The sequence below is a fragment of the Euprymna scolopes genome, chromosome 7 (genome assembly GCF_053919585.1).
Source record: "Euprymna scolopes isolate OS-2025 chromosome 7, ASM5391958v1, whole genome shotgun sequence".
In the NCBI taxonomy this organism is placed as follows: Eukaryota; Metazoa; Mollusca; class Cephalopoda; order Sepiida; family Sepiolidae; genus Euprymna; species Euprymna scolopes.
The window spans coordinates 17,688,493-17,699,674 of NC_136488.1; the positions used below are offsets into that span (position 1 = coordinate 17,688,493).

General features: G+C 33.2%; 1 protein-coding gene across 1 annotated transcript in view; it reads right to left on the reverse strand.

Moving 5' to 3' along the window:
- Nucleotides 1–2,173: 2,173 nt before the first annotated feature.
- The window catches only part of LOC145279616 (cerebral cavernous malformations protein 2 homolog), a 32,824-nt gene continuing 23,815 nt past the window's right edge, over nucleotides 2,174–11,182 (reverse strand). The window contains exons 8-12 of the mRNA XM_080130818.1: nucleotides 10,363–10,411; nucleotides 7,821–7,974; nucleotides 7,153–7,297; nucleotides 5,170–5,299; nucleotides 2,174–2,490 (exon numbers count right to left, since the gene is read on the reverse strand). Of these exons, the coding sequence (XP_079986944.1) occupies nucleotides 2,349–2,490; nucleotides 5,170–5,299; nucleotides 7,153–7,297; nucleotides 7,821–7,974; nucleotides 10,363–10,411 (620 nt within the window). The 3' untranslated portion in view covers nucleotides 2,174–2,348. The remainder of the gene's footprint in view (nucleotides 2,491–5,169; nucleotides 5,300–7,152; nucleotides 7,298–7,820; nucleotides 7,975–10,362; nucleotides 10,412–11,182) is intronic.

Below are 11,182 nucleotides of genomic sequence, written 5' to 3' on the forward strand. Positions count from 1 at the left end.
TCTCATCTAGAACACATTATCACGGGATTAATTTCCTACTGATTATAACTTGATTATCTTAAAATCCAATATCAACATGCACTTGTCATGAACCATTGCAGAAGTAATCTTAATTCATTTGGCTGACAATGTTCCATCCCATTAAATCTCATCCTTGAGTGGATCATGGCCTTGATAAGTAGTGACACAGCAGTAAAAAAAAAAAAAAATTAAAAGCAAAAGAGTACCTGAAACACAACTCATCCTTTATTGTGAAACTAGCAGGGTTTCCTAGCATTGCCCATGACCTTAACAAATTAAATAAAAGATTTTAAATAGTGTTAGGTTTTAAGAGAAATTACTCTTTTTTTTATGAATGGTGAAAAATAAAATTTAAAAAGATCATCCAAACACTGCTAAAAGTGCCAAATAAAATTAAAGATGCCTCTAGAGCATTACAAAAATTTCTTTCCCATCCTTTGTTTTTAAAGAAATGCCAATAGTTAAGAAATGAATTTGATCTGGTGTTATCTTTCAAGTTAAATAAAATTGTTGACTCATTTCTTGTGGCGTATGAATACATGATAACATTAAAAATCGTGTTTAATTCTTGATAACATTCAATAATACAAATGGACATTTGAACCCCAAACAATGAATTTTATTTTTCTAAATTTTATATATTACTAGCAGTTCAGCCTGGCTTTGCTCGAACCCTATGTACTGTTCATAACTTTATGTGCATATGTATATATATATTAAAAGTTTTACTCATGTCCAAGTTACCAATATCTAAAATTTAAAGTCTTTAGACCCAAAATTGGCAGAAGAATTTAGTAAAATCTGTAAAGGTCAACTCTTTCAACTTTAACCATTTGGCAGCCAAAATTTCACTCAAAAACTGATTAAAATGCTTGCCACATGTCTGAATACCCATTATGTATAAATTTCAAATGTTTAGATCCAAAATTGGCTGAGTAGTTTTCTAGACACTGCACAGGTCAAATCTTTTGAACTTTGACCCCTTGGCAATTCAAATCTTTGACCTAAACTGATTAAAAAGCTTGCCCTATCTCTGAATACCTTTTTTATGTAAAATTTCAAATGTTTAGACCAGAAATTGGCTGAGTAATTTGGTAGAAACCGCAGAAGTCAAATTTTTTTTAAACTTTGACCCCAATTTGGACCCTTAACATTTATTTTTTGGGGATCAAATCAAATTAAAACGTTTGATCCATTTCCAAGTAACCTACATTTAAAATTTCAAGTGTTTAGACACAAAATTTGTGGAGGAGTTTGGTAGAGTTTTCAAAGGTCAAATCGTTGAATTTTGACCCCTTGACAGCCAAATTTGTGGCTAAAAACTGATTAAAAAGATTTTACCAAATCTCAATACTCTTTATGGCAAATCAAATCTCAAATCTCTAGACCGAAAATTGACAGAATTATTTGGTAGGGAAATGTATACAGACAAACACACACACATTTTCAATTTTATAGATATATAGATTTTTCTGGGGTTATGCCACTTAAAAAAATAGTAACTTTGTAGGAGTTTGTTGTATATTTTTAAGTTTTAGCTGAATATACACACAAACAACTGCCCTTTTACATAATAGATAATGTTAGAGCAAAATGGAAGAAAAAGCAAAATTATGTTTATAGTAAGAAAATTATAAGATAACTAAATGTCTGTATGTTTTTTCTTGTGACCATGTGATATCCACATTAAGTATCTTTTTTATTTACTATTTAATCAAATCAATTATATAAAAAATATAATAGTATAAAATACTACAATAATCATTTTTGAAAGTTTAATTTTAAGAATAATTAAATTACAAAATTAAATCCACCAAAATGCATTTCCATTTCTTCATAAACATATCAAGCATTTTAATAGTTTTGTAAATAATTGAAAAAAAGAATGAATTAGTTTATGACCTTCGAAATTTGAAAGAAATTTTGAAACCTTTAAAATTTAAATAAAAGATTGACAGTTTGGGAATTTATATTTACAACCAACAATTTTATAAATAGAAATTAAAACAACATTGTCTTAACTAAATTAGTTACAGTTTTATAACAATTTGGTTTGATTAATAAATTAGTAACCAGATGATACCAAGATAATTAAAGCATAGTAAAAAAAATTAGAAGAAAAAAAAAAAGAAAAAAAAGCAAAACAAAAAAGTAAAGTAAAAAAAAACTCCCGGGCAGCACCAGGGAGGGACAGCTAGTAAATTATTGAAAATAAAAAAAAAGATTTTATTTTGAATGTTGTTATATCATTAAAATTCCAAACATAAAAAGAAAAGCCTGTAATCAAATGTTCATAATGTTTACCATTTTCCAAGAAATGGTGCCAATTAAGACATAAAACTGTCAACTTCAACGCTATTCTCCATTAAATCAATTTGATTTGAAAAGCAATCAATCATTCGGTCAAATTCATCTGAGTCAGCTCCATTCATGGAGTGCGTAGTGACACCAATGTCACTCACAGAGTTGCTACAAAAAAGAAAGAAAAAAAAGCAAGATGAAATGTATGAATTATGTTACATCTTTATGTATTTTTTTTATCTAGATATTATGAATTTATTTTGGTATGATATCTACACTTTGTTATGCAGTATTGCAATCAATATGGTACAAAAACTAAAAAAATACTTTTTCCTTTTTACTCTTTTTCATCCTAAACCTGGCATATTGGCACTTGCGCATAACGAACTACTATTTGTGATTATCTCTAACAGAGGACCATGTGAAGTTGAGCAGAAAATTGTCAGTTCACATTACATTTAAATTTATGCAGGTCAGTACATTCAGAAAAGCAGGAAACAGGAAGGGAATTCCAAAATCTAGCAATCCCAGGGAAGAAACTATTAGAGTAGAAAGCTTTCTGGCATCTAGAGACCTCAACAGTATGGGAATTTTGTTGGTTTTGAAAGAATGTGTAGTTAGCGAGCCTGGAATCTTAACCGTAATGTTCAAATGCTACAACAAATTTTTCCATTCTGACAATATATGCTAAATTAAACAAACTATATGCTCAATATTGGGCATTTTTCCATAAAATTTGTTAGCTTCAACACCAGAGCATATACACAAGAAATTGAAAGCTTAATGCAAAAATTCTTATATTGAAAAAAAATTGAGAGGCATACAGTTTAAATATTTTCCTTGTAGATATCAAGCATCCATATCTGTGTTAGCATATATTAGGTTGACAAGAAGGTTCTCTTGCGGAATTTTTTATTTTGATTTCAAATGATGTATTTGCGAATAAGTTTTCGTTATATTACCTTTACTTTATATATCATTTTAAGGAGCATTTTTGCTCTATCTAATCGTTTAAATTATAATCGTTTTACAACAATTATGTCTTCTTTTCAGAATATGGAGTACAAGATGGAAAAATAGAAAATGAACACTATTTTCTTATTTCAATTATAATCAGGTTGAAAAGCTGCTGAAACAGCTCATGATATCAACAAAGTGTTTGGCTCAGGAACCATTATTGAACACACAGCACAATGATAGTTTAATTTTGTGGTGACGACAAGAGTCTTGAAGATGATGAGTGTAGTGGTTGGCTATCGGATGTTAACAATAATCAATTAAGAGCTTTGGTTGAAGCCAATCCACACACCACTGTTCAAAAACTTGCTTCTGAATTAGGCATAACGTATACAGGGATTTCCAACCACTTGAGAGAGATTGGAAAGGCAAAAAAACTTGATAAATTGGTGCCTCACGAATTGAATGACAACCAAAAGAAACGCTGTTATGAAGTGTAATCTTCCCTTACACAACAAAAATGACCCACTTCTCAACTGGTTTGTGACTTGCGATAAAAAGTAGGTTCTTTAGTAGAACCGGCAATGCTCAGCTCAGTGGTTAGACACCAACGAAGCTCCACGACACTTCCTGAAGCCAGAGTTGCACCAAAAGAAGGTCATGTTGACTGTTTGGTGGTTTCGACCGATCTCATCCATTACAGCTTTTGGAATGCAGGCGAAACCATTACGGCAAAGAAGTACTTGTGCTGAGTATACGCAGAAGCGCACAAGCATATGAGTCGGGCCTACCTGCAGTGAAAAGTGAACCCAGGACCTTTCGTTTACAAATCAAGTCTAACAATGAACTACACCCATCTCATCCCAAAGTGACGAGTTAGTTTCGCCCAACAATAAAATAAAAAAATCAAGCTGATAGGTGATGGAGCGTTGAAATATAGTGCTTTGATAATGTGTCTCACGTTATTGCATTTCATATCATGGCGTGTCGATTCGACGAGATTGTTCGGCGCTGCTTGGGAATGTGTGTCGATTAAACGATACTGTTTGCAGTGTGAAGTCTCGATTCGGCGGTGGTGTTCGGAATTGCGTAGAGGAATTGGCTAAGGACCGTGCTGTCACTTGTGAAAACAAATTATATATATATATATATATTTTTTTTTTGGTACTCTCTCTCCCTCGTGTAGTGACAGTACTGTCAACAAATGAATGAAATGCATTAGAAACTTTGACAACAACACCCAGCATTAGTCAACAGAAAAGACCCAATTCACCTCCATGACAATGCCCGATCGCATGTTGCTAAACCGACCCTGCAGAAGTTGAACAAATTGGGTTATAAAACTGCCTCATCCGTCATACTCTCCAAACCTCTCACCTACTGACTACAACTTTTTAAAAGTATTTTCTGCATGAAAAATGCTTAAAAAATCTAAGCAATATCAAAAACACCTGAAGCGATTTCATCATGACCAGAACGTAAGATGTTTATGCTACTGGCATAAATACACTTGTTTTGCGTTGGAAAAAGTGTGTTAATTCTGATGGTGCTTATTTCAATCAATAAATTTTTGTTTCAGCCAAGATATATTCATCTGAATTTAAAAGTTAAAAATCGCAAGAACTTTCTTGTCAACCTGATATAATGAAAAAAGATATACTACGCTTTTCTCATTTACCTACTTCCCCAAAAAGGAGGAGTTAATGCTTGGGAGTACACAATCATGACAACAGAACAGGCACACTACCTTCTTGCAAACAAAAATAAAAGCAATCCTCAGGAGGATGGTATTATGATGCTACACTAACCTCTTTCACTAAAGAAGATGGTGTCATGACAACTGCACTCCTCCTCCCTCCCACACACACTAATACACAATAAGTCACTGACCTGCGTTGAGGTGTATAGCTCCTGTAACTGGAAATGGTGCCGTGTCCGTTAGCTGGTAATGAAACAGAATTCTTGGCCAAAAATTCTTCAAAAACATGATATTCTTCAGCCGGAATGAAAGGTCCCATTCCTAGAATTCATATTTAAAATAAAAGAAAAACAAAGCAAAATGTTTGTTAGAATAAATATAAGAAAGAAAATTACATATGTGTAACAAAAACAATAGAAAAATAAATCGATAAACCAATATATTTTGTCAAATCTTAATTATAAGGGAAGTAACTCCTAAAAATAATTAGGTTTTTATTCTTGGATTACCTCCCCTGTCACTTTTCGTAAATAAACAATATATTTGGTTTGCGATAATGAAATGACAATTTTCAAACAATGGAAAAAGCTATGAAAAAAAAATCATTTTAAATATTATTTCACAATGATATACTTTCAAAATATAATAACATGGGGAGAAATAATAAGGATAGAATAAGAGAAAGAGGGATATATAAAAACCTGACCAGAGATAGATTAGTCTGGAAGTCAATTTCTAATAGCCATCCCACACATACTTGTACCTATTTACAATGCCTCCCCATGGGACAGAGTTAGACACCAGGGTCGTTTTTTAACGTGGAGAAAAGGTACAAAAATAAAAATTGTCTCAGTCGTGAAGGATTTCTCCTCCACTGAAAGAGAACGAGAAATGGAAGTGCCGCATCTGAAGAAGAGATACTACACTTTGATCTTGGCCAAAAAGCCAAGTATAGAATTCTATGAAGTAGCGTGGCAGCAAGTTGGCACATGTCGAAGGCTTTTCTTTTTAAATAATTAAATTTTATGAGTAAAAAAAAACAAAAAAAATAATTTTTTTAACAGGAAATCGCTAACAAGGGTTTTTACCTCGACACCAAAATCAGCAGTCAAGACCATTCTTGTAATGACCTTATCCTTGTTGATTGTGGAATAATATAGTCTTGTGCAGTTCCAGGAAGTTCACCCTACCGGGCTTTGTGTTTACTCTTTGAGAAGGATTTAGTTCATTGCTAATCGCCTTAGGCACTCCTAACAAAAGTGCCCCTCCTGCGGAGCTCTATGACTTTTCGATCCAGCTTTCTGACCATTATGTCACATTTCTCAGCACGAAAGTAGAAATAAATAGCTACCAATGAATGACCACAAAGGATATTAATGATAAATGTGCCACATATGATAGTTTTATCCTAAGTGTTAGAAGTTCAGTCCAGAAAAAAGAAATCAGTTTAGATTGGACTGTAACGAGGTCAATGCAAATTAGCATTGACTCTCCTGAAGAGGTAAACACATAATAGTTAACTGATTTCTTGGCCTCAACGATGGCTAAGTGGTTAATGACAAATTGAAAACCTGGGTGTGCCATGTTCAAATCCAGTTCAGTTTGTTCCAGAAAAACCTTTCATCAAACCCAAACTTGCTTCTGTCTAATCTGCCAGAAAGAAGATAAATAAAATAATGGTTCACTAGTGAATTCAATTGGGTTGCAGGGGTGTGAGATATTCGTTCTTGGGAAAGAAGTAACTTACTTTTAGCGGATATTTAAAAGAGAAAAATAAATATATATATTTATTCAAACAACTATTCTTATCTTTAGTATTATTTTCACAATGTTGCAACCAATATAATAAATATTCTCCAGATGCAATCAAAATGAGAATGCTAGTCCAAATAATACAATTTACTAATCCTTATTTCAAGAATCCCAAAGCATAAACTATATTGGATTTTTTAATGGAAGACATGTTATTCCAACACTAAATTTATTGTAAAATACATGCTTTAGTTAATATTTGAAAAAAGCATAGTGCTTGAGCGACATGAGATATGGTGCCATGCTAAACTTGTACCTTTCAACTGCTGACATTTTTTCAAGTATTAAATCCTACATTTGATTCTTCCTGATCAAATCGAAGTATTTAATGGAAAAACTGAAGATAACATAACGAGACTGACCTGCCAACATATGTTTTCTCTCCTGTCCATACAACTTAAAAACCTTCTCACAGAATTCACTCGTCGTTGTGCCTGGTTCATTATGCCATGCTTTTAAAAGCATGGCAAACTGACGAAGTTCTTTAACAGTCAGACATTTGGGAAGCTAAAAATAAACAAACGATAAATAAATCAAATGTAATCAAGAGTTATGTGTTCAAAACTTTTAGCGATATACTAATATGAATAATAATAACTTTATAAATCTCTCTATGCATGTTCTGCATTTAAATGTCTGGTAAATATGAAAGCATTCTAGAGTGAACAGTTCAAGTTATAAATTTATTTAACAGGTCCGGTTAGATAAATATTATGGATTAAACAGATCTTATTACATAACAGTTCTAGATTTAACAGTTTGGGTAATAAATGTTCTAGATTTAACAGTTTTTGTTATAAATGGTCTAGATTTAACCACTGGTAAAATAGACATTCTAGATTTAAAATTTTGTGAACAACATTACAACCAACTAAAATACATAATTTTTTTCATTAAGTTATAATTTGTTAAACAATATCTTATCAGCTGTAATATTATATTCCTCCCTTCATTTTGTGATTTGGACTATGTTTAACACCTCCTCTACCTTAGCCAACAACACATAAAAAAAACCAACAGGACAACAAACCTTTTTTAGGTAGTCTTGCAAGACTTCAAAACATCCTGCAAGGCCGATCTCACTATCAGCAGTTATACTAATGGCACGATTGGATCGTTTGGGTGAAGTGCAAGTGCATGAGGAGGAACTGTTCTTTGTTAAGTTTGGGTCAGATGTTGTGATGCTGGAAAAAAAAAGATATTGAATAAGGAAAACGAAATCTATAATTTCCCTAAATTAAAAATATAATGTGAAAAATCTATTTCTTGGAATCGGATGGAATTTTCGCAGCAGCTGTAGGATAACTTTAGGGTATTTTTATTAAAAATTTTGTGTAAGGGGTTGGTTTATGTTAGTTTTCTCTCTCTCTCTATATATATATATATATATATATATATATATTTATTTATATATTTATATATATATTTATATATTATCCCAATTATAGTGTAAAAAAAGCTTCAACCAAAACTTGCTCCCATACTTACGAAACTGTTTAAGTGTTGACTTAAGGAGAAGTGCTTTCCGACTCCCTGGAAAACCTCATCAGTTTGCTCTGTATTTAAGAATTCAGGTGATAAGTCATCTCCCTCTCAGTACAGACCAATAAGTCTCCTGTGTGTTATGAGTAAGTTGCTGGAATCCATATTAAATAGAGAAATAGTCAACCACCTCAGCAGAAATAACCTTCTTAGTGACACACAATATGGTTTCCGCTCTGCAAGATCTACAGCAGATGTGCTGATGGTTATATCTCACAGGATTAGTGAATCTCTTGCCAAAGGCTTCCTTTCTAGGGCAATTGCTCTTGACATATCAAAGGCCTTCGACAAGGTATGGCATAAGGGTCTACTTCACAAGATTTCCAGCTACGGTATAACTGGAAATGTTTTCTCAATCATTAAATCATTTCTCTCTGATAGGCTCATAAGAGTAGTGGTCGATGGACAAAAATCAGAGGCCTGGAGTATTAATGCTTGAGTCCCTCAGGGGTCCAACCTGGGCCCAACTCTCTTCCTGATCTACATCAATGACCTCCCTAAACACATACTTAAATCATTCGTTGACATCTATGCTGATGACACGACCATCTACGGCAACACGTCACATGGCTATAAATGACAAAGTTCTCTCTGATTCTCTCTCCTCTGATCTCGAGCGCGTGGTTCAGTGGGGGAAGACGTGGCTAGTTACCTTTAATGCATCTAAAACCAAACTCCTATCCTTACATCATCAACGCTCTGATCCCCATCTGGCATCAATTGGGATGGATGGCTCTCGTCTGGGAGAGGCCCATGTTTTGACAAGCTTCTGGGTTTGCCCTTTACTCCTGATCTGAAATGGAACACGTACATCAAGTCTGTTGCCAAGGTCGCTGGAAAAATGGTGGGATCCTTCTACGGCTCCAGAAGATATCTCACTGCTGATGCAATTCTCTATCTATATAAAAGCCAAGTACGTCCAAGGATGGAATACTGCTGCCATATCTGGGCAGGAGCTGCTAAAAATAGCCTATCCTGCGTTGCAGAGTACAAAATAGACTTCGTGGCTTAGTGGGGATGCCCTTTTCTCTACCCTGTAACCTCTCTCCCACAGAAGAGACGTTGCGAGCCTATCTTTGTTTTATCATTATTTCCATGGCAGGTGCTCGTCTGAACTCCAATCTTTGGTCCCCCCTCGCCAATCTTTCACAAAAAACACCCGTCTAGCTGAGTCCACTGTGAAAAATTTCCCCCACTCTTTATCTGTGCCTAAATCAAAACGTGGATTCCATGAACAAAGCTTCTTTCTTAGAACTGCACGCCTATGGAACTCTATTCCGTCTGCCTGCTTCCCACCGTACTACAACTTGGATGTGTTCAAGTCCAATGTTAACAAATTCCTAATGAACCGCCCCCTTAAGTAAACACTTCATCAAATCTCCACACTAACGTAATGTACTTGCAATAACCCTTATCCCTGAGTGACTTCCGGGCCTTGATAAGTGGTGACCACTGTGTAAAAAAAAAATATATATATATATATTTATATATATATATATTTGTATATATTTATATATATATATGTAGTAATTTATAAAATATATATGGCGATTAAGCTACACTGAATATGCCGCATTTCATCCACTCTAGGAATATTCAGTGTAGCTTAATCGCCATATATATTTTAGAAATTACTAACTAGCTCTACCTACATGTTGAGCACTTTTGAAGTAAATACTTAAAATTTACGCATAAATTGTACTTTTGTATATTAATTTTATATGATTAAATGAAGTAGTTATATATATATATATATGTATATATATATATATAAGTATGTATGTATATATATATATATATATGTATGTATATATATATATAGGTATATATATATGTGTATATATATATATGTATATATATAAGTATATATATATATGCATATATATATATATGTATATAAGTATATGTATATATATATGTGTATATATATGTATATGTATATATATATATATATGTGTATATATATGTATATGTATATATATATATATATATATATATATGTAACTAAAGCAAAAGAGTTGAATACTTACTATGAAAGTTTCAAAGGATTATCACCTTGATTATTAAGAGTATTGTTATCTGAAAAAGAAACAACTAACTTTTTAATTTGTAATTAGAAAAATTATCAGTTATTCAAAATATTTCTGTTTTTCATTAGATGAGCCATGCATCGGATTATACTTTTTCAGAGGAAACGACATGGATCACTGCATGACATTAGGAAGTAGGGAATTTAATGTACGGGGAAACATGGTTGCTTTTTTATCAGATTAAGTGAAGAGAAATGTGAACGGATCTGTGTCGTCCACATACTGGACACAGGCACACAAAGATATGAATTATGTGCAAGCCAAGACAAGTATAAAGAAAAGAATCATGTCTAAACAATATGATATAAATACGAGTGTATCTCAGGGGTCGATCTTTGGACCTTTATTATTACTGATATTCATAAACGACCTCCCTGATAAAATTGTCTCTGAGATGGGTATATTTGCTGACGACACTACACTCTATAATAGACATGAGGAGAAAACAAACGAACATGTATCCAAGACAATGGCAGAAACCCTAGAGGAAGACCTCTAGTCTGTAGTTGAATGGGAACAAAAATGGATGATCACATTCAATGCTGCTAAAACTAAGCTTCTTTCCTTTAATAACTACAAGAAACCTTCTCAACCACCAATAGCTATGGCTAATGAGACATTACCTGAAAGTACTTCGTTCAAACTCATCAGGGAACATGAATCGGAACAGATACATTAAGGACATTGCCAAGGCTGCTGCAAAGAAAGTGGGCTCTCCTTACCATGCTAGAAAGTTACTTACATCTGAGAGTATCCTGTA